This window comes from Oncorhynchus mykiss, chromosome 15, assembly GCF_013265735.2.
Source record: "Oncorhynchus mykiss isolate Arlee chromosome 15, USDA_OmykA_1.1, whole genome shotgun sequence".
Lineage (NCBI taxonomy): Eukaryota > Metazoa > Chordata > Actinopteri > Salmoniformes > Salmonidae > Oncorhynchus > Oncorhynchus mykiss.
The window spans coordinates 55,321,357-55,342,796 of NC_048579.1; the positions used below are offsets into that span (position 1 = coordinate 55,321,357).

Sequence of the window (21,440 nt, forward strand, 5' to 3'; positions counted from 1 at the left end):
GCATTGTGACGTATTTGTAGGCATATCATTGGAAGATTGACCATAAGAGACTACATTTTCCAAGTGTCCGCCTGGTGTCCTGCGTCGAATTCGGTGCGCAATTGCCAGCTGCTTCTACTTTACCATTTGATTCAGGGGAGAAAGCATGTGTCCAAGAACGATGTATCAATGAAGAGATATGTGAAAAACACCTTGATGATTGATTCTAAACAACGTTTGCCATGTTTTCAGTCGATATTATGGAGTTAATTTGGAAAAAAGTTCGCGTTTTGAGGACTGAATTTTCGGATTTTTTTTGGTAGCCAAATGTGATGTATAAAACGGAGCTATTTCTAATACACAAGGAATCTTTTTGGAAAAACTGAGCATCTGCTATCTAACTGAGAGTATCCTCATTGAAAACATCAGAAGTTCTTCAAAGGTAAATGATTTTATTTGAAGGCTTTTATGTTTTTGTTAATGTTGCGTGCTGGATGCTAACGCTAATGCTAACGCTAAATGCTAACGCGAAATGCTAACGCTAGCTAGCTACTTTTACACAAATGATTGTTTTCCTATGGTTGAGAAGCATATTTTGAAAATCTGAGATGACAGTGTTGTTTACAAAAGGCTAAGCTTGAGAGATGGCATATTTATTTCATTTCATTTGCGATTTTCATAAATAGTTAACGTTGTGTTATGCTAATGAGCTTGCTGATAGATTTACACAATCCTGGATACAGGGGTTTTTTCATAGCTAAACGTGACGCAGAAAACGGAGCGATTTGTCCTAAACAAATAATCTTTCAGGAAAAACTGAACATTTGCTATCTGAGAGTCTCCTCATTGAAAACATCTGAAGTTCTTCAAAGGTAAATGATTTTATTTGAATGCTTTTCTGTTTTTTTGTGTAAAATGTTGCCAGCTGAATGCTAATGCTAAATGCTACGTTAGCCATCAATACTGTTACACAAATGCTTGTTTTGCAATGGTTGAGAAGCATATTTTGAAAATCTGAGATGACAGTGTTGTTAACAAAAGGCTAAGCTTGAGAGCTAGCATATTTATTTCATTTCATTTGCGATTTTCATGAATAGTTAACGTTGCGTTATGGTAATGAGCTTGAGTCTGTATTCACGATCCCGGATCCGGGATGGGGAGATCAGAAAGATTAAATGTATTTAGCTAAGGTAAACTTCCGACTTCAACTGTAGCTGTCCGATAACCCGTGTTGGAGAAGCTACTCTGAAAATATTTCATTTAACTAGGCAAGTCAGTTAAGAACAAATTCTTAGTTACAATGACGGCCTACCCTGGCCAAACAACGCTGGGTCAATTGCGCGCCGCCCTTTGGGACTCCCAAATATGGACAGTTGTGATACAGCCCGGAATTGAACCAGGGTCTGTTGTGATGCCTCTAGCACTGTGATGCAGTGCCTTAGACCGCTGTGCCACTCGGGAGCCCTATATAAAGTATATATACAGAGTAGTTTACCAAGCTGCCAATTACTTCACACTGGAAGAAGTTAAACTACACTGAAGCTACCCTTAATAAATAAGGAAGTTCACTACATTCAAACTACTACGTGAAAAATTATCTTATCTAAATATGAAATGCCAGACTACAAAATAACAGAACAGATCACCCTGGAGTCAGATGTTAACAGAATGTGCAATTTAGCCCATTAAAACAAAATTAGGAATTAGGCAGGTCTGCTGTCAAAAAAGAAAGGAAATTCGAACCAGCACATTTTTTTTTTTGAAAAAAAAAAAAGTGTAGTTCCAGTAGTTAGCTAAACTGTTAAAAGGCAAAAAAAATAAGTAATTAACAACTGAAAACATTATCAAGATCTAAATTTAGTTCTACTACCACCAAGCAACTGTAAAATGTAGTTACATTTCTAGTTGAACTACCTGTACTTCACTAACCCAACACTGCTGATCTCATGGAATGGCTTGTCCTTGTTTCCTTTCTAAACATAACAATGTGAATGCAAAGAAGACTAGAACCACTTAATAGGTGAAGTGAACTGGCAAAATAGTTGAGTCCTCATTCAAAGTCAAGGGCAGTATGAATACAAAGACAATATTTGCTTTGTTTTTTCTTTTTTTTTACTCCAGAGTTCACTTTAAAGAGGACTGAGATCAGTTATTTTAAAAAGGACTATGTGAAAACACCCTTAAGTTTACTAGAGCACTTCTGAACATGGTTGTATACGTCTTGATAATACAAACAAGTGTGTATTCGAGTCTGGATACACTCCCGCTCAAAAAGGTTGGATCTGTTTTGCCATCTGGAAAGACATGACATTTTAATTTTATAGATTTAAAAAAAAATATTAATGACAAAAATATGGTGAGGAAAAGGTGACTTAGATTTTACCCATTGCTGTAGCCAGGGACCACTGTTTTGGATGGATGTTTCTCAGGCCCTCTATATACAGTGTGTGTATGTCATCTAGATCAGAATGAGCTCACTGTGGTATAACAATACTGTCAAAACAAATTGAGATGAGTCCACTCAGACATAATCTAGGCTTGAATCCCAGGAACTAAATGAGGCCACGCACCGGGAGTCACACATAACAAGAACAACGAGCAAAAATAACCATCACTGAAGAAAAATCTGAAGAAAAGAAGAGGGAACAGCTGATGGAACAAGGACAGATTAAAAGAATGGAGAGATAATGATTGGGGGAAAGAGGTGAGTGGGATGGATGGATAATCCGTGTCTCTTCCTATAATGAAGATGCCCGATTACAGTCTACCCTTAATCCATTAGGCCCAAATGTGTGTGCAAACACACACACACACACACACACACACACACACACACACACACACACACACACACACACACACACACACAGAATGATCACAATACAAAAATGCTGTATGCTTTCTGTACACTTGTTATACTCCTGAGACCCAGTGCTAAACTATCAAGGCTGGCTTTCAAAGTTGCATACACTTCATCTGAGGCAGCAAGGTCGGATAATAGGGACAGCTACGCAGAAAGAGAGATGGGGGAGAGAGAGAGAGAGAGAGAGAGTTAACTGCAGTCCCAGAAAGAGGACAATGCCAGGAGCCAGGAAGTAGAGCATTCAATTAAGGGCATCGTGGCCTAGATGGTACACTCCCACAATGCATCTCTGCTTTGCCCTCTGTCCCTTCTCCCTCTCTTTGCCCTACTGTCTCTCAAGTTCAGCTGTGAGAGGTGCGGCATACCTGAAAAACACCCATCTGCAGCATCATGTGAACACCTGGGCCCCCCAGGTGTACACAGTGTTTAATAATTCAACAACAGCATGCTGCAGAAAAACACGCACACACAAGTACAGCAAAATAGGACACCAGGGACGAACACACGCACACTGACTAAAGCTTCCCTACGCGCCACTTGGAAACATTACTCTGGTGCTCTGAAAGTGTTGTGTCAGCCTTCGGGTAAAGCTGGAACACAGGACACCAGGCCAGACAAAGCCCTGTGGCTCTATGGCCTCTATAGTGCTTAACTCCCAGCAGCTACCTTACATGACTTACAGTCGTGGCCAAAAGTTTTGAGAATGACACATATATTAATTTCCATAAAGTTTGCTGCTTCAGTGTCTTTAGATTTTTGTCAGATGTGACTATGGAATAGTGAAGTATAATTACAAGCATTTCATAAGTGTCAAAGGCTTTAATTGACAATTACATTAAGTTGATGCAAAGAGGCAATATTTGCAGTGTTGACCCTTCTTTTTCAAGACCTCTGCAATCCGCCCTGGCATGCTGTCAATTAACTTCTGGGCCACATCCTGACTGATGGCAGCCCATTCTTGCATAATCAATGCTTGGAGTTTGTCAGAATTTGTGGGTTTTTGTTTGTCCACGCGCTTCTTGAGGATTGACCACAAGTTCTCATTGGGATTAAGGTCTGGGGAGTTTCCTGGCCATGGACCCAAAATATTGAGGTTTTGTTCCCTGAGCCATTTAGTCATCACTTTTGTCTTATGGCAAGGTGCTCCATCATGCTGGAAAAGGCATTGTTCATCACCAAACCGTTCCTGGATGGTTGGGAGAAGTTGCTCTCGGAGGATGTGTTGGTACCATTCTTTATTCATGGCTGTGTTCTTAGGCAACATTGTGAGTGAGCCCACTCCCTTGGCTGAGAAGCAACCCCACACATGAATGGTCTCAGGATGCTTTACAGTTGGCATGACACAGGACTGATGGTAGCGATCACCTTGTCTTCTCCGGACAAGCTTTTTTCCAGCTGCCCCAAACAATCGGAAAGGGAATTCATCAGAGAAAATGACAGTACCCCAGTCCTCAGCAGTCCAATCCCTGTACCTTTTACAGAATATCAGTCTGTCCCTGATATTTTACCTGGAGAGAAGTGGCTTCTTTGCTGCCCTTCTTGACACCAGGCAATCCTCCAAAAGTCTTCGCCAAAAGTCTGAGTGCAGATGCACTCACACCTGCCTGCTGCCATTCCTGAGCAAGCTCTGTACTGGTGGTGCCCCGATCCCGCAGCCAAATCAACTTTAGGAGACGGTCCTGGCACTTGCTGGACTTTCTTGGGCACCCCAAAGCCTTCTTCACAACAATTGAACCGCTCTCCATGAAGTTCTTGATGATCTGATAAATGGTTGATTTAGGTGCAATCTTACTGGCAGCAATATCCTTGCCTGTGAAGCCCTTTTTGTGCAAAGCAATGATGACGGCACGTGTTTCCTTGCAGGTAACCATGGTTGACAGAGAAAGAACAATGATTCCAAGCACCACCCTCCTTTTGAAGCTTCCAGTCTGTTATTCAAACTCAATCAGCATGACAGAGTGATCTCCAGCCTTGTCCTCATCAACACTCACACCTGTGTTAACGAGAGAATCACTGACATGATGTCAGCTAGTTCTTTTGTGGCAGGGCTGAAATACAGTGGAATTTTTGGGGGGGGATTCAGTTCATTTGCATGGCAAAGAGGGACTTTGCAATTAATTGCAATTCATCTGACCACTCTTCATAACATTCTGGAGTATATGCAAATTGACATTATTCAAAATGAGGCAGCAGACTGTGAAAATTCATATTTGTGTCATTCTCAAAAATTTTGGCCACGACTGTACATTAACTACTCATAGTAGCTCTATGGATCCAAGCTATAGCCTACAGAGTGGCTTGTGTGACTGATCCAATTGATAGAGAAATGTCTCCGAACTGACATTTTAAAACCGGCAGCAGCAATCAGCCCATTTGACTTTATGGAGTGAGACCAAATTAATCTGTTTCTTCTACATTACACAGGAAGCGATGCAGGTCCTAATCCAGGCACTTGTCATCTCCCGTCTGGACTACTGCAACTCACTGTTGGCTGGGCTCCCCACTTGTGCCGTCAAACCCTTGCAACTTATCCAGAACACTGCAGTCCGCCTGGTGTTCAACCTTCATTCATTCTCCCATGTCACCCCGCTCCTCCGTACACTCCACTGACTTCCAGTAGAAGCTTGCATCTACTACAAGACCATGGTGTTTACCTATAGAGCAGCCCCTCCTTACCATCAGGCTATAAGCAAACCCTACATCTCAATCCAAGTACTCTGTTCTGCCTCCTCTGGTCTCTTGGCCCTCTCACCTTTATGGGAGGGCAGCTCCTGCTTAACTCAGTCCAAACTCTTCTCTGTCCTGGCATCCCGACGATAGAACCAACTTCCCCCTGAAGCTAGAACAGCAGAGTCCCTGCCCATTTTACGAAAACATCTGAAACCCTACCTCTTCAAAGAGTATCTTAAATAATCCCACAGCACCCCCCATCACATCCCCTCCTCACCACTCCCCCCCACAAAAGAAAAACACTTTGATTTGACTTTTTCCTCCTGCTAGCTCAGACTTTGCTGATAGCTACTTTAGAGGAAAAATGTACTTACTATGACTGAGATATGTGCTTGTCAAACCTAGCTAACTGCAAGTCATTCTAGATAAGAGCATCTGCTAAATGACTCAAATGTCAAAAGGGGTCAAAAGACGTGACATTCTGCTTGACTTGAAGCACCGTCTTATGAAGTGTTAATATTGCCTTATAAACATACATACATCTTAGAAATGCAGTCATATAGCATTATGAAACGGTATAGCAAAGCAATAAGGCACAAAAGACCAACGTGACTGGTGCCATGTGACAGGCTCTGTCCATCTTTTTACAAGGTGAATAAAAATGTTCATCTCTCATCCAATTTCTAAAGACTAGCTCATAATGTGTCAGAGCAACATGTTGTGGAAGCTCAGCCCCAACTCTTACCTAACCCCTATTCAATGTAACAGTATTTCTCCTCCAAACCTCTCCTATTCACTTCTGTCCTCATCTCCTCTCTTATCTATTCCTCTCCTCTTCCAATTCCTTCTCTACTCTCAACCCCTCTCTCCATTCCCTCTCCTCCCTCTTAGTGTTGAAAACAAGACTCCAATGGTCTGGAGACTGGAGCAAGATAATAGACTATACGGTCAATGTCCCTGACTCCCTGCTGTCTTTCTTCCCTTCCTCTCTCCCTACCTCCTCTCCCCTTATTTTTCTGCTGATAGAGAATTAAAAAGGGAAAACACCCGACATCAGCAGGAGTGAGGTCAAAGGCTGAGGCTGAGTACAACTCTGGTTAATGTGTTGCTATGGCGTTAACATGAAATGTCTGAGTAATATTTTTAGGGCAGAGAATTTTTTCCTGACCAAGAAAAATTCCAGGTCATACTTATAACCCGAGGCCAAGTGTGTGTGTGTGCCCAGATGGCCCTTTTGTGTTCCAGAGTCCGAAGCACAATGCGCTGGCCAGAGACCAGACGGGAGGACAGGTCCCCAAGCCCCGCCCCTGAGGAAACAGAGAAAGATGTCTCCACCAGGAAGGAATCTGGAGGATTGTCTTTGAAAACCTTTGAAAACCTGTCTTCAGTACCAGTGTGTGTGAAGGGGATGAACAGCACCTCTGGAAATCCTTTGTAAATAACCCCAATCAGTGTCTTTGTCACGCTGCAAATTTATTTAACCTTTATTTAACTAGGCAAGTCAGTTAAGAACAAATTTTTATTTACAATGACAGCCTACCCCGACCAAACCCTAACCCGGGCGACACTGGGCCAATTGTGTGCCGCCATACGGGACTCCCTATCACGTCCGGTTGTGATACAGCCCGGAATCAAACCAGGGTCTGTTGTGACGCCTCTAGCATTGAGACACAGTGCCTTAGACCGCTGCGCCACTCGGGATTCCACTGAATGGTGGTAGGACACAGACACCATGGTAACAGAGTGGAGATTTGAGCTATAAGCAGAGAAACTGAGTGGCCCCTCATTAGTCCATCTGTAAAACACACACACCCAAAATGCACCTGTCCATACTTCCATCTGTTATGTGAATTCCAGGCACACGGTAGAAATTCCGATCTCCTCTTTGTTGATTTGAGTGAAACTGATGTTGCCTTATGAAAAACAAAGATCAGACATGACCTTTGAGCCTAATTTATGCACTCTCTGCTCCAAATGGGCATACCTGGAATTCTGCAAAGGCCATCATGCACACACAGTGCAGAACCATGTTTCAACCCTCCACAACCTTATTAATATACTCAATAACCACGACACATTGCCCACTGAAATGACCTGTTGAAAACGTGTAATAATGATCATTTATTACCATCACTGTTATGCAACATGTCTGAACTGTTACAGTGGCCCATTCCAGGACTAGGAGGTTTTCCATGGCCAGCTAATCCGCTTTAATCCAACTGTCCTCCCTCGATTCTGCCTGTCCAGTCAACAAACTGTTCCTCTGTGCCAAACAGAATGAAGTAACAGGCCAGAGAGAAAATCTGCTATAGCCTCCAGCACCGCACCGTCCGGTCGGCATAACGGTCTTCAAGAAGAGGCTGGGGTATTTGGCCAAGCATTTCATCTGAACAAGCTGTTCAAATGGGTTGCAAATTAACCGTTATGATGCTGTCAAACCAAAACCAGTCGTTCATGTATGAGGTTAGTTACACGGTAGGCCTAATACGCCTAGTGTTAAAATAGGATAGGACATTGAACGATAAATCATTCTGGATTAGATAAACACAGAAAACCATGATAACCACTCACCAATGGTCATATATATTTGTATATTTTTTACAAGGTTGGAGACTCAATTGTTATCAGTGTTTAACTGCCTGCGTCTCCAAAAGGTCATTCCTATGATAGATAGCAGCACAACTGGAGCTGTCAGAGCGGTTGCCGGGACGAGAGGGAGGATGAATGTAGTAGGCAAACCTAAACAATAGCCAGGACGGCATAAAACCAACAGAGACAACGGAACAAGACATGCGTAACCGGTTGTAAAATAGTTTAATAAAACACACAAACCCCCCTTATTAAAGGCACAGGCTACGGTCTATGTTTTTCTACAAACAGTTCCTACATAGTTTAACCTACAAATAGGCCTCGTAGTAATTTGTAATGACATAGGCTAGCCTACAAAAAGTGACATTCGATATTTCTCTATCATAGCGTATCCAACAAACACTCGTCTCATCAAACCAGACATGGGCTAACGCTACAGTCCGTTAAATACCTCGTCATAGATAACCTAACAGCTCTGCTGGCTTCCCGTTAAACCGGGAGTTTAACGGTCATTAAACCGAAACGGATACAAAGTCTCCAGCGCGAGCGTCCCGCTACATTCGGCAACAAAGTTATCAAAGGCCTACCGCGGTTTACCAATGTAAATTCATACCCAATTAGCATTCACAACAATAGGGCTTTTGAAAATGGTATTAAGTAATAACACACTCACGTTCCGAGGATCTCTTTCAATTCAAATATTTTCTTGATATCGTCGACTTGCTTTTTCCACGTCCCTTTCCCGGACTCTCCATTCTCCCGATCCATGGTGGAACAGGGGAAAACCGGGGCAAACGATGCCAGTGAGTCTCAGCAGCCCCCCGCGATAACGCAGCTTTCCCACGCTTCGAGTTACACGTCCTGCTCGTGGGGAGTAGACCCACGCGCATAGAACGAGCTAGGCAGAAAACCTTTTCAAGCTCGTGGCTTTCCCGCTGTAGAAATATCTCCGCAGCTCTCTAAAACAGGTCTCCTGTTTTCTTCGCTTCTTTTTCTGTCTACAGCGTTCCGTTTGACCGACAATGAGCTTTCACCGTTTGCGGTTGCACCTGCAGGGTTCAACTGGTCTAGATTATCTTGACATAAATGGTTTGGGTCTACGTGTCACCGTTGCGCGATCGCCTTGTCTCTCTCTCCAAAAAATGTTCCCGTTTTAATGAAGTCCTCTGTTGAGCCGTGTGGTGCGTAATGCAAGGACCGAGGAGTATTATTTCATCTAACCATGCTGATTGTGCCATCGGTTGTTATGGCAATGAGGGAGGCTAGAATGCTGCTCATCGCTCGATTTGACAGCGTTGCGCACAAGTGTGTGTGTGACTGGATGTCTAGAGATAATTCGCATTGCACCAAAGATACGTTCACGAAACCAGAGTATTTGCAAACCATCAAAAACGGACAAACCTGTTTCTAAATAAGTAAATTATTTTATATTGGCCAATGTTTATTATGATGGATGTTGGGCTATTCCAGATCAGATGATGGAGTCTACATTGGGACCCATGCAACTTGCTGTGAAGTTTGAGAAAGGGTGTCTCCAGATAAAATGTGAAAACTTGCCATATTACTATATCTTGATCAAAACAGTGTTGACAGGTGATGCAATGAAATGCAATTCATGTGTCCTACACAAGTTTAATATCTTAGACACTATAATGGTCATATTATATTCTGATGTACTAATAAATACATTTGAGTTTGGGTGTTAATATTTACATGGTTAAATACTCCCATCTCCAGCAAAGCAGTCTTGACTGCAGTGTCTTATCTGAAGGCGCTGTAATCCACCTAAAAACACACACGGAATAGTATCCTCCAGTTGTGAAGTGCATAACTGCAGACTTTTTTCATCTGACAGGCCTACCAAAGGTTGTGTATAGGAGAAAAGAGTGTGTGAGAGAGGGGCCAAGAGTGAGTCTGCACGTGTGCTCTAGACGCTCATGAGTATTCCAGCTGCAAACTACTGCAGTTCCCTCTCAGCTCAAGAAAATCTATTCCCCACTTACCCTAACTCTCCCTTTCTCCCTCCTTTGATCTCCAGCTCTCTCAAGTTAGACTTTCACATATCTGCCTCCCTCCCTCACAGAAGGATGATTAGTCAACCCAGGCTGAGATGTAGGCTAGGATTTATGTCCATCTTGGCACACTGAAGAGGAGAAGAGAGCGAGGGGGAATTGAAAAGGGAGGTAGAAGGATGATGGATGTGTAGTCTCTTCTTTCTATCAGCAGTCTGGCACCCACCTTCCCTCAGATGGGTGTGGCATCACCCATCATTGATCTTTTTGCACCCCCCCCCCCCCCCCCCACCACATGCAGGGCCAGTGTGCTGAAAACACAAGCCCCCGCCTCCAGGCTCAGATAATACAACACTGCAGCTCTCTGAACAACGCACTGCATCTGTATACAGGCTAGGATCTATTGGTTAACCAGCAATATTCTATCCAACAATGCTTTGCTATCGCATTTTATTTACTAGGCTCTACACTAGTGGTAACTATTCAAGACAAAACAGAACATCCAGGCATTCCATCCTAACGGAAATGCGTTTCACGTGAATGGTGATGTTGTTATGCCAGACCACTGTCTCTGCCCAGGACAGCTCACCATCTCTGATGGTTCTCATTTTAGGTAAACAACTCCCCCAAGTGGACCCTAATAAAAATGCACTACTCTCTTTCTCAACCTGCTAGTCTAGTCATTGGTGGAAAATTCCATTTTACTTTTTTAATCACATCCACTGTAGAGAAATGTAATAATCTACCAGTGAAAGTAGTATGCCTTCTATTTTAGTCTACACAAAAACAGATTGACAACAAAGAGCACACACCAGCAATTTATTACCCAATCAGAACACCTCTCTTTGCCAGCACATAGAAAATAAACCAATGATAAGAATCAAAACTAATTCTACAATAACATAGAGCTATAACGACCAGAGAGAGTAAGTAAGGAACTGGAATGTTTGAAATACTGTTTCACAGAGACTTCATGAGTAAACCTTTGTATTGCTATTACATACAGATGTGTGTCTAACGAAACCATCAGAAAGTACATGGAAAAGTGTGCATTTGGTGTGTGTGAAGAGAGAAAGTCCAGTGGATTAAGTCAGAAAACTCTGACCCTTTGGGTATCTCCCTCAGAAATTGCAATCCCATGATGTACCTGCTATACACACAAACTAAGACACGTCTCTTCCCCAGGACTGTATTATAAATTTGAGCATTCTTTATTCCTATACACAGACTCCTGTAACAGACTCCCCTTTACCTTTACACAATGTTAAGTTACAGTATTTATATTTACATTAGACACACCGGGCCAATAGAACAGGGGCACTGCTTAGAACTCCCCTCTTAAATACACACAACCATGAGATTTAATGGGACTTTTACAGTGTTGCAGGTAGAAATGTACCGCATAGAGCGGTCATGATGCTTTTCTCCTCATTATGGTTTGTTGTTTGTTCTATTCAAAACATTTATATCTGCAGCATTCTGGATTGGTCTAAGGTGATGACCAAAAGTATATGGATTCCATCAGAAGATTCAAGAGCTGATAAGGACAAACCTCCATGTGTATAGTGGTCTCTGTGCTAACCGCTAACGCTAGCCTTACAGTTTTAGGGTTATTGTTATGCTAGGCTAACAGTCTGAGGGAACAGTCACCGTGTAGAGACCCTGCTCCTCAGGGGCTGTCACTGTCGTACCTCTTCCTCCACCTCTTCCTCAGAGTCCTCTTGCTGGCGTTTCTTCTGCAGCAAAGAGGGAAAGTGTGAGATAATAAAAACTAATGCCGGGCTCCCGAGTGGCGCAACGGTCTAAAGCACTGCATCTCAGTGGTTGAGGCATCACTACAGACACTCTTGTTCGAATCCAGGCTGTATCACAACCGGCCATGATTGGGAGTCCCAGAGGGCGGCATACAATTGGCCCAGCGTCATCTGGGTTTGGGCGATGTAGGCCGTCATTATAAATAAGAATTTGTTCTTAACTGACTTGCCTCGTTAAATAAAGGTTAAATACAACATTTTAATTGTAAGATGGTTGTGGAGATTGTCTTATAACAACCCTGTGGCAATCTTAAATTGTGTGAACACCACTGCACTGGTTCTCACCAGTTTGAGGAAGTCGATGAGTTTGTATGCGTCCTCGCCAGTGGAGAGGTCCACAAAGTCCCTAGGGATCCGGTAGCTCAGACAGGGACTGGGCTGCACCGTCACATCACTGGTGGTGTAGCGGAACACAGGAGCTTCCTACAGATACAGACATACCACAAACTGGTGTTAACACAGGGCCTTCCTACAGATACCACAAACTGGTGTTAACAAAGGGCCTTCCTACAGATACAGACACCACAAACTGGTGTTAACACAGGGCCTTCCTACAGATACAAACGTACCACAAACTGGTGTTAACGGGATAATAAGCGCAGAAAGACTTTCACACATGAACAAACATACACATGCATATGCACAACAAAGCCACAGCCTGTGTCACATATTTGTCACTGACCTGCTGGGCTGTGTCACCCTCCTCTTGATTGGCTGACAGGCTGTTCCCGGAGGTAAGCTCCTCCCACGTGAACAGCAGTGAATCTGTCACCTCACCAAAGGGGTTGAGATCGATCAGCCACACCTTCCCCTGTCAAACACACACAGGGTCAAAGATGCCCATACTCATAGAAAAGCTTTGGCTATAACCAAACAGAAGCAGGAAATAATGTCTGGAAAAGTAAATGACAAAATACTTACCCAGCTATCTCTGTAGACATCCAACACAACTGTAAAACAGAAAATATATTGCATTACTCTTATTACAATATATTCTAATTATCACATCACATCGAATCCCACTCACAGTCCTCATCCAGGAACTGATACTGGACGTGTTGGCTGAAGAACTCCTGGATGGAGTGGCAGATCTGGGCTTCCTGCTTAGAGATGTGGTGGTAGTACTGGGTATAGTCTCTCTGGGAGATACCTAAAGAACACACACAAAGCTCTCAGAACAGATCTTCAGTCCACACAACAGCCCTAACGCTTGCCACACTGTCTTGGGAACAGTGCAAGTGAACACAGGCTCTCTGAATGTGGCTGAGGGAGGGTGAGAGTAAATGTGAATGGTGTGTTAACGTCTTCATACAGTACTTACCAATCAGCTTGTTCTCTTTGATGAAACACCTGAACTCCCCACCAGGTAGCAGCTCACTCCACTTCCTCAGGACCAGCTGAACTCAGGGGTATAACACAACACTATTAAATAGTGGGAAGGTGTGTGTGTGTGTGGAAAAGAGAGTGAATGAAGGTGAGTGCGTGTTAAATACCTCATAGTTTATGGCTGGATTTGGAGAATCCTCGTCACTGCTGTGAAGGAATCTGTAGAGGGAGATTGGAACAGTGACCATTCGGTTCTAGACTCACATTAAACTCACACACACTTGCATTCACACAAATACAAGCGCTTCACACACATGCACACTTAACAAATGCTCCTCATTGGCCCCTTCACAATTGAAAGTTCAGTACTAAATCAAGTTCTGTATTAAGTCTTCCACCATGCCAGAGCTGTCTGCCAACTGGGCCCATTATCAGAGCGCCCCAATGGGAGCAGTACATCTATGATGAAGCGATCTCACCAAACCTCTTCCCAGCCCACTGCTGTCAGAAAGGCTGACTCACTGCCTGCAGTGTTTTCCACAGCGGGTAGAAAACCCATCTGTACTGAACAAAAATATAAAACGCTACCAGTTCAAAGATTTTGTTGAGTCACAGTTCATATAAGGATTGAAATATATTGAAATAAATTCATTATGCCCTAATCTATGGATTTCACATGACCGGGCAGGAGCGCAGCCATGGGTGGGCCTGGGATGGCATAGGATGTGGAGGTCCTGGGCTGGTGTGGCTACACATGGTCTGCGGTTGTGAAGCCGGATGGACGTGCTGCCAAATTCTCTAATATGACGTTGGAGGCGGCTTATGGTAGATAAATTAACATAAAATCATCTGGCAAAAGCTTTGGTGGATATTCCAATTGTATGCACCTTCAAAACTTGAGACATCTGTGACACTGTGTTGTGTGACAAAACTGCACATTTTAGAGCAGCCCTTTATTGTCCCCAGCACAAGGTTCACCTGTGTAATAATCATGCTGTTTAATAATCTTGATATGCCACACCTGTCAGGTAGCTGGATTACCTTGACAAAGGATAAAATGCCCACTAACAGGGAAGCAAACAAATTTGTACACACAATTTGAGAAAAGCTTTTAGTGCACATGGAACATTTCTGGGATCTTTTATTTCAGCTCATTTTCATGCAAATGACTGCCGGTATCACGGTAATTGACCGTTAACGAAAATAAACACGTCTAGCATCTCCAGGCCTCCACTCATACAAGCCGCTGATCTACATTCTTTTAAAGTATAACAAATCCATTTAATAAACACCATCACAATAAATCCATTATTTATTTTAGGCAGGTCTAAAGAAACATTATGATATGAAGAAAATGTGTATCTCAGAAGAACAGAATATGAGTCAGCTATCTAGCTATGCACCATGACCTATGTTGCTAGTTCATTTAGCAGACAAGATATGCTTATAAGTCTTATTTTAAGTAAGAAGAATATAATTTTATTTAGCTGAATAAAATAGAAAGGACATTTTTACCAAAGACGCATTTAAAGTGGCTGGGAGCGTAAAAGTGAACATTTGAAACAGGCCCTATACACTAGATTGAGAGTTATTTGGCAACTTTAGTTGGGAATGACACAAACCTTAAAATGTCTTAGAAATCAAAACAAATATGGGCTCCATGATGCGACTATAGGCTATTGATGTGAGAAAGTAGCAAAAAGCTTGCCTCAGGCTGCACACGCTGTTCTCTCATCCAGTATCATCATATTTTCACCCATCAAATCCAACTTTACTGGTCGCGTACACATATTTTGCAGATATTATCGCGGGTGTAGCAAAACGCTTACAGTTTAAGTCGGAAGTTTAGATAAACTTGGGTTGGAGTCATTAAAACTCGTTTTTTAACCACTCCATTAAACTATAGTTTTGGCAAGTCGGTTAGGACATCTACTTTGTAAATGACACAAGTCATTTTTACCAGCAATTGTTTACAGACAGATGATTTCACTGTATCACAATTCCAGTGGGTCAGAAGTTTACATACACTAAGTTGACTGTGCCTTTAAACAGCTTGGACAATTCCAGAAAACGAGATCATGGCTTTAGAAGCTTCTGATAGGCTAATTGACATCATTTGAGTCAACTGGATGTGTACCTGTGGATGTATTTCAAGGCCTACCTTCAAACTCAGTGCCTCATTGCTTGACATCATGGGAAAATCAAAAGAAATCAGCCAAGACCTCAGAAAAAAAATTGTAGACCTCCACAAGTCTGGTTCATCATTGGGAGCAATTTCCAAACTCCTGAAGGTACCACGTTCATCTGTACTAACAATAGTACGCAACTATAAACACCATGGGACCACGCAGCCGTCATACCGCTCAGGAAGGAGACGCGTTCTGTCTCCTAGAGATTAACGTACTTTGGTGCGAAAAGTGCAAATCAATCCCAGAACAACAGCAAAGGACCTTGTGAAGATGCTGGAGGAAACAGGTACAAAGGTATCTGTATCCACAGTAAAACGAGTGGACACTGCTCCAAAACCACCAAAACCGAAATCACAAGCCTGCTATTCAGTGGAAAGGTTGTATTTAAGGGTCTGGGTTTAAGGGTTTAAGCGTCTCTTTTCCATGCTTTGGTGTCCTTTCTAATGTTGAATACACTGGCCATACTGTCAGTCCAGCATGATTTCTGCCACTTTCAAAACAACTGGAAAATCGGTACTGGGAAATCTCAGACTTCAGTGAGTTCAAGACAACTGGGAAGTCTGGGGGAAAAAAATGTGTTCCGACTGGGAAAATAAGTTTTGAATGGTCTCTTTCTAGATTTCCGACCTGAAGATCACTGACGTCATGATTCAGCCTTGTTTATCCCCCCCCCCAGAGTTCCCAGTTGTCTTGAAAGCACCATATATCCAGAATTGCAGACTTTGATGACAAAGTTTGATGACATAATTTGCCCACAAGAAGGACCATTGCGCCACCTTCTAATTCAAGTGAGCACAGCACAACAAGGTGTCCCAAAATTTCTTATATGCTGCTGCTGAATAAATGATAGGTATACTGTATGCTACAGTATACCTATCTCCCACGTAATACTAAGTGTATGTTGTGTAGTAAGCTGTTAGTAGCCCATGTGCCTCACATGCTAATAATTTGGTCCTTTTTCCAAATTATTCAAAGTAAAGGTACACTTGTATTTGGGGAGTTTCTCCCATTCTTCTCTGCAAATCCTCTCAAGCTCTGTCAGGTTGGATGGGGAGCATCACTGCACAGTATTTTCAGGTCTCTCCAGAGATGTTCGATTGGGTTCAAGTCCAGGTTCTGGCTAGGCCACAATCAGAGACTTGTCCTGAAGCCACTACTGCGTTGTCTTGGCTCTGTGGTTTGGGTCGTTCTCTTGTTGGAAGGTGAACTTTCACCCCAGTCTGAGGTCCTGAGCGCTCTGGGGCAGGTTTTCATCAAGGATCTCTCTGTACTTTTCTGCGTTCATCTTTCCCTCGATCTTGACTAGTCTCCCAGTCCCTGTCGCTGAAAAACATCCCCAAGGCGTGATGCTGCCACCACCATGCTTCCCCGTAGGGATGGTGCCAGGTTTCCTCCAGAAGTGATGCTTGGCATTCAGGCCAAAGAGTTCAATCTTGGTTACATCAAACCAGAGAAACTCTGAAGCTCTGTCAGAGTAGCAATCGGGTTCTTGGTTACCTGCCTGACCAAGGCCCTTCTCCCCCGATTGCTCAGTTTGGCCGGGTGGCCAGCTCTAGGAAGAGTCTTGGTGGTTCCAAACTTCTTCCATTTAAGAATGATGGAGGCCACTTTGTTTCCAATGGTGCAGATATTTTTTTGGTACCCTTCCCCAGATCTGTGCCTCGACACAATCCTGTCTCAGAGCTCTAAGGACAATTCCTTTCAACCTCATGGCTTGGTTTTTGCTCTGTCATGCACTGTCGACTGTGGGACCTTATAAAGACAGGGGCGTGCCTTTTGAAATCATGTCCAATCAATTAAATTTACCACAGGTGGACTCCAATCAAGTTGTAGAAACATCTCAAGGATGATCAATGGAAACAGGATGCACCTGAGCTCAATTTTGACGCTCATAGCAAAGGGTCTGAATACTTATGTAAATGTGATCTTTTTTTTGTTTTTTTAATACATTTGCAAAAATGTCTAAAAACCTGTTTTCACTTTGTCATTATGGGTTACTGTGTGTAGATTGATGAGTATTTATATTTATTGAATCAATTTTATAATAAGGCTGTAATGTGACAAAATTTTGAAAAAGTCAAGGGCGCTGAATACACTGTATATAGGATGAGCCTTAACTAGAATACAGTATATACACATATGAAGAGGGTAAAACAGTATGTAAACAATTACTCTCAATTTAATCATGTCTTTACTAATATGTCAAATTTGTTTAGATTTAGAATGGCCCATTATAAAATGGGTAGGAACAGGGGCAGGGGGAAAAGAAGTCATCCGTATGCACTCGAATAGCGAATAGAGGCCACTTTCCCACGGTTCGTTTTTCAATTATGTGTGTAGGCTACTCCTGTTTTATAGCGGAGCATGTGCTTCATATTAGCAGCTGAGAAATAAATATAGTAGCAGCTGGAATCCTCCTCTTTTTTAGTGCCAACCATCAAAACTCCACACATCAACCACTGTTTGAGGAGCATTCAGCCTCTCACTGCGCGACAGGTGATATTCCACCCAAACTGAAATTTGTTCGGGAACATCGATAGTAACATGTTTTCCCAACTAAAAATATTGAATTAAACTGTTTACGCCCTATCTCTCTGCGCGATTGAGAAAGGAAGGAGAGAGAGAAAAGGCACACGGTGGTGAGATATTCTGTAGTTAAAGGTATAAAAAAATTTAAAAAAATGCCCATTATTCAAAATCAAATTCACTATAATTGTAGGCTAACTCTGTAAGTCGCCCTGCACAATCAGTGGCCTATATGTTCTCGCCCAGACTCATGGATAGAGGGTTTGGAGAATAGCATAAGGTCCATTCAGTAGGCATAATAATACAGTCCACACTCAAAGGCATAACTAGAATTTGTTTAATTTTCTAAGCTAGACCTATTATGCAACAAAGACATTAAAAATGTTATAGTGTGTAATATGCGGTAGGCTATTAGACTATGTATTGTATAAAAAGCACAAACATTTTAATTCATTTTTTGTGGGGAGCTTGGGCTCATATATATATATGGGTGTTATATATGGGTGTTTCGAATGAATCATCACCTTAGAAAGCGCTGTCCATTTTGTGATCATCACAGTGAGGTGAGTTTTAAAAGCACATACTGTTTTGATAAGTGTTTGATGTGATTTTCCATTGTATTTGCATTGATGTCAGAGTGGTTAGAGGAACAATAGAGGACTGAGCACCAGTCCATTAGGACCTGATGGAGGGACAATAGAGCCCTGAATACCAGACCATTAGGACCTGGTGGAGGGACAATAGAGCCCTGATTACCAGGCCATTAGGACCTGATGGAGGGACAATAGAGTCCTGAGTACCAGGCCATTAGAACCTGCTGGAGGGACAATAGAGCCCTGAGTACCAGACCATTAGAACCTGATGGAGGGACAATAGAGCCCTGAGTACCAGACCATTAGAACTTGATGGAGGGACAATAGAGCCCTGAGTACCAGACCATTAGAACTTGATGGAGGGACAATAGAGCCCTGAGGACCCGACCATTACAACCTGATGGAGGGACAATAGAGCCCTGAGTACCAGGCCATTAGCGAGCTGATGGAGGGACAATAGAGCCCTGAGTACCAGGCCATTAGCGAGCTGATGGAGGGACAATAGAGCCCTGAGTACCAGACCATTAGGACCTGGTGGAGGGACAATAGAGCCCTGAGTACCAGCCCATTAGGACCTGATGGAGGGACTATGGAGCCCTGAGTACCAGACCATTCATAACTGATGGAGGGACAATAGAGTCCTGAGGACCAGACCATTACAACCTGATGGAGGGACAATAGAGCCCTGAGTACCAGGCCATTAGCGAGCTGATGGAGGGACAATAGAGTCCTGAGGACCAGACCATTACAACCTGATGGAGGGACAATAGAGCCCTGAGTACCAGGCCATTAGCGAGCTGATGGAGGGACAATAGAGTCCTGAGTACCAGGTCATTAGGACCGGATGGTCGTTAGTGAGTTGGGTACTATCAACACATGTCCAGAGTGCATAATAGGAAATTACTGTGACTCAACGGTCACGTGGAATTTGATAATACGGTCACCGCAAGTGAGAATGTGAGAGTGTGAGTGAGTGGAGGGGATTCTTACGGCTGTGTGAGGTCGTGGGTGATGAAGTCAGAGCTCTTGAAGAGCAGGAAAATATCGCTCAGACTCTGACACTGCAGGGAGCTGTTCAGAGCAATCCAGTTAGCATCCTGCAAGAGAGAAGGAAACACACACACACTTATTCACTCAAAATTACCACTCAGACAGACACACTGTTGACAGTATTTTAACCTTATATTGGTGGCGTTAGAGGGTTGTGTCTCTCACCCGCGGTGCACTCCAGTTCAGTTTGGGAAAGACACACCCACCTAGGGTGTTGATGGCCTTCAGCACTTTAGAGTTGAATTCTGGAAACTCTGGAGCCTGGAAAACAAAGCATCACAACAGATCTTCACTGTATGCATATCATTTTACAAACTTGACAAAACTTATATGCAGATGGGTTGATCATATTTCACATTATCTACATTACTTACTGTTACAGTGGTGGTTGTCTCATCATCTGACCACTAATTTTGTTGAGAGAAGAAAATATAATCAATCAGTAAATCAAACAGCCAAGCACTGAGCATAAAGTCTGCCTTCTCAGTCTCTACTTTACTAGAGAGCCGAGATGGAGTGCACCTCTATGTCTGGAGCAAAATTACCTGAATGTCTTCCTCCTCTGAGTCACTGTTGTTGGTCTGATTATGCTGAGTGTTGTTGTCCCTGGTATGAGGAGAGATTTTATCAGGAAGTATAAGGGCAATTCCATGGTAACGGAATTACGCTGAGACTAAGATTTTTCATTTTAAAATGTATACCAAACAAGAACCATTGATTTCTATAGTTTAAAAAAAACTCTGAACTCTATACACAAGGACTACTTTCAACAATTTCCATTGAAAATTCTACAAAAACACATTTACAGGAAGAACTATGCAGATACAAAGTTTGGCAACAGAATAAAACTGAGGGAGATTTTACCAAAACTATGCTACCACTTTGCATCGGCAGTTATTTTTTTTTACTGTGTAAATTGTTCAAAGTAGTTATCGTGCATAACGTTTTATGATTTGTTAAACTTTGAAAATCCGTTTTTTTGTTTGTTTTGGGTATACATTTTAATTTTAAAATTGGTGTCTCTGGGTAATTCTGTTAGCATGGAAATTGCCCATAAATTCTGGTGTATGGGAATAGATACAGGACACTAGATGTATGTGCTTTATGGGTAAGTATGCTTACCCTCCAGAAACTACTAGTGTTCCATCGTCCAGCAAATAATCTATTACATTCTGAGGCAGTGGGAGAATCAAACTGAAAAAATATAACACCAAACATTAGGCCTACATAACAAACTATCAGACTAGTATTGACCAAAGATAAGAGACCTGAAAACAAACAGTCTCAAAAGGTAGAGATTGATCTGATACAATATCAATGACAATATCATCACAGAAGCAGTTACACCTGGCACTTCTATCCAATTCAAATGTTTAATAACAGTAAAGGACAGGTGTGGTTTGTGAGAATTGACAATTAGCTGATAAAAGTAGTTTGGCTGTGTTACAATATCAGACGCACACGGGTATCACACACACAAGTTATATCATATTGGCTAACACAGCTTGCTAGCTAAACAGACAACTATACGTTAGCTACTCAAATTATAGCAGAACCAGTGTTTATTTGATAGTGAGACTGTGCTGGTCAAGTTAAGGAGTTCACCTTTTGATAGTATGCTTCTTAAATATCGGATACCAGACCGAAAACTGACAATTTACAACTTGCTCCTTCTTCATACTGCAAATGATTTACCGGAAGTGAGTCCAACCACATAATAGTTCCCCTGAGAAAAAGGCGATTAATATTGGTTTCATGTACTTTTCAACCTTTCCATAACACTAAAATTATAATGGCTTGTATTTATTATCGAGTTTTAATTGCATTAT

At 42.5% G+C, this 21,440-nt stretch overlaps 2 protein-coding genes across 2 annotated transcripts in view; both read right to left on the reverse strand.

Moving 5' to 3' along the window:
- LOC110490344 (calcium/calmodulin-dependent protein kinase type 1D) overlaps window positions 1-9,396 on the reverse strand; it is a 67,809-nt gene extending 58,413 nt beyond the window's left edge. Inside the window, exon 1 of the mRNA XM_036944671.1 lies at window positions 8,775-9,396. Within this exon, the coding sequence (XP_036800566.1) occupies window positions 8,775-8,869 (95 nt within the window). The 5' untranslated portion in view covers window positions 8,870-9,396. The remainder of the gene's footprint in view (window positions 1-8,774) is intronic.
- Window positions 9,397-10,915: 1,519 nt separating this feature from the next.
- On the reverse strand, window positions 10,916-21,343 carry LOC110490346 (cell division cycle protein 123 homolog). Its single transcript, XM_021563680.2, has 13 exons — window positions 21,217-21,343; window positions 20,734-20,805; window positions 20,157-20,217; window positions 19,986-20,018; window positions 19,777-19,872; window positions 19,552-19,658; window positions 13,421-13,472; window positions 13,249-13,324; window positions 12,955-13,077; window positions 12,849-12,877; window positions 12,610-12,738; window positions 12,213-12,350; window positions 10,916-11,849 (listed from the first exon to the last, which is right to left on the reverse strand). The coding sequence occupies exons 1-13, from the start codon at window positions 21,288-21,290 to the stop codon at window positions 11,793-11,795; spliced, it is 1,047 nt and encodes a 348-aa protein (XP_021419355.1). The 5' UTR covers window positions 21,291-21,343; the 3' UTR covers window positions 10,916-11,792.
- Between the last annotated feature and the right edge of the window lie 97 nt (window positions 21,344-21,440).

Coding starts and splice junctions, on each gene's coding strand:
- LOC110490346 (XM_021563680.2), bottom strand. CDS start 21,290: ATGAAGAAGGAGCAAGTTGTAAATTGTCAGTTTTCGGTCTGGTATCCG. Junction 19,659..19,776: donor TGAACTGGAGTGCACCGCGG/GTGAGAGACACA, acceptor TCTCTCTTGCAG/GATGCTAACTGGATTGCTCT. Junction 13,078..13,248: donor CAAAGAGAACAAGCTGATTG/GTAAGTACTGTA, acceptor TGTGTTCTTTAG/GTATCTCCCAGAGAGACTAT.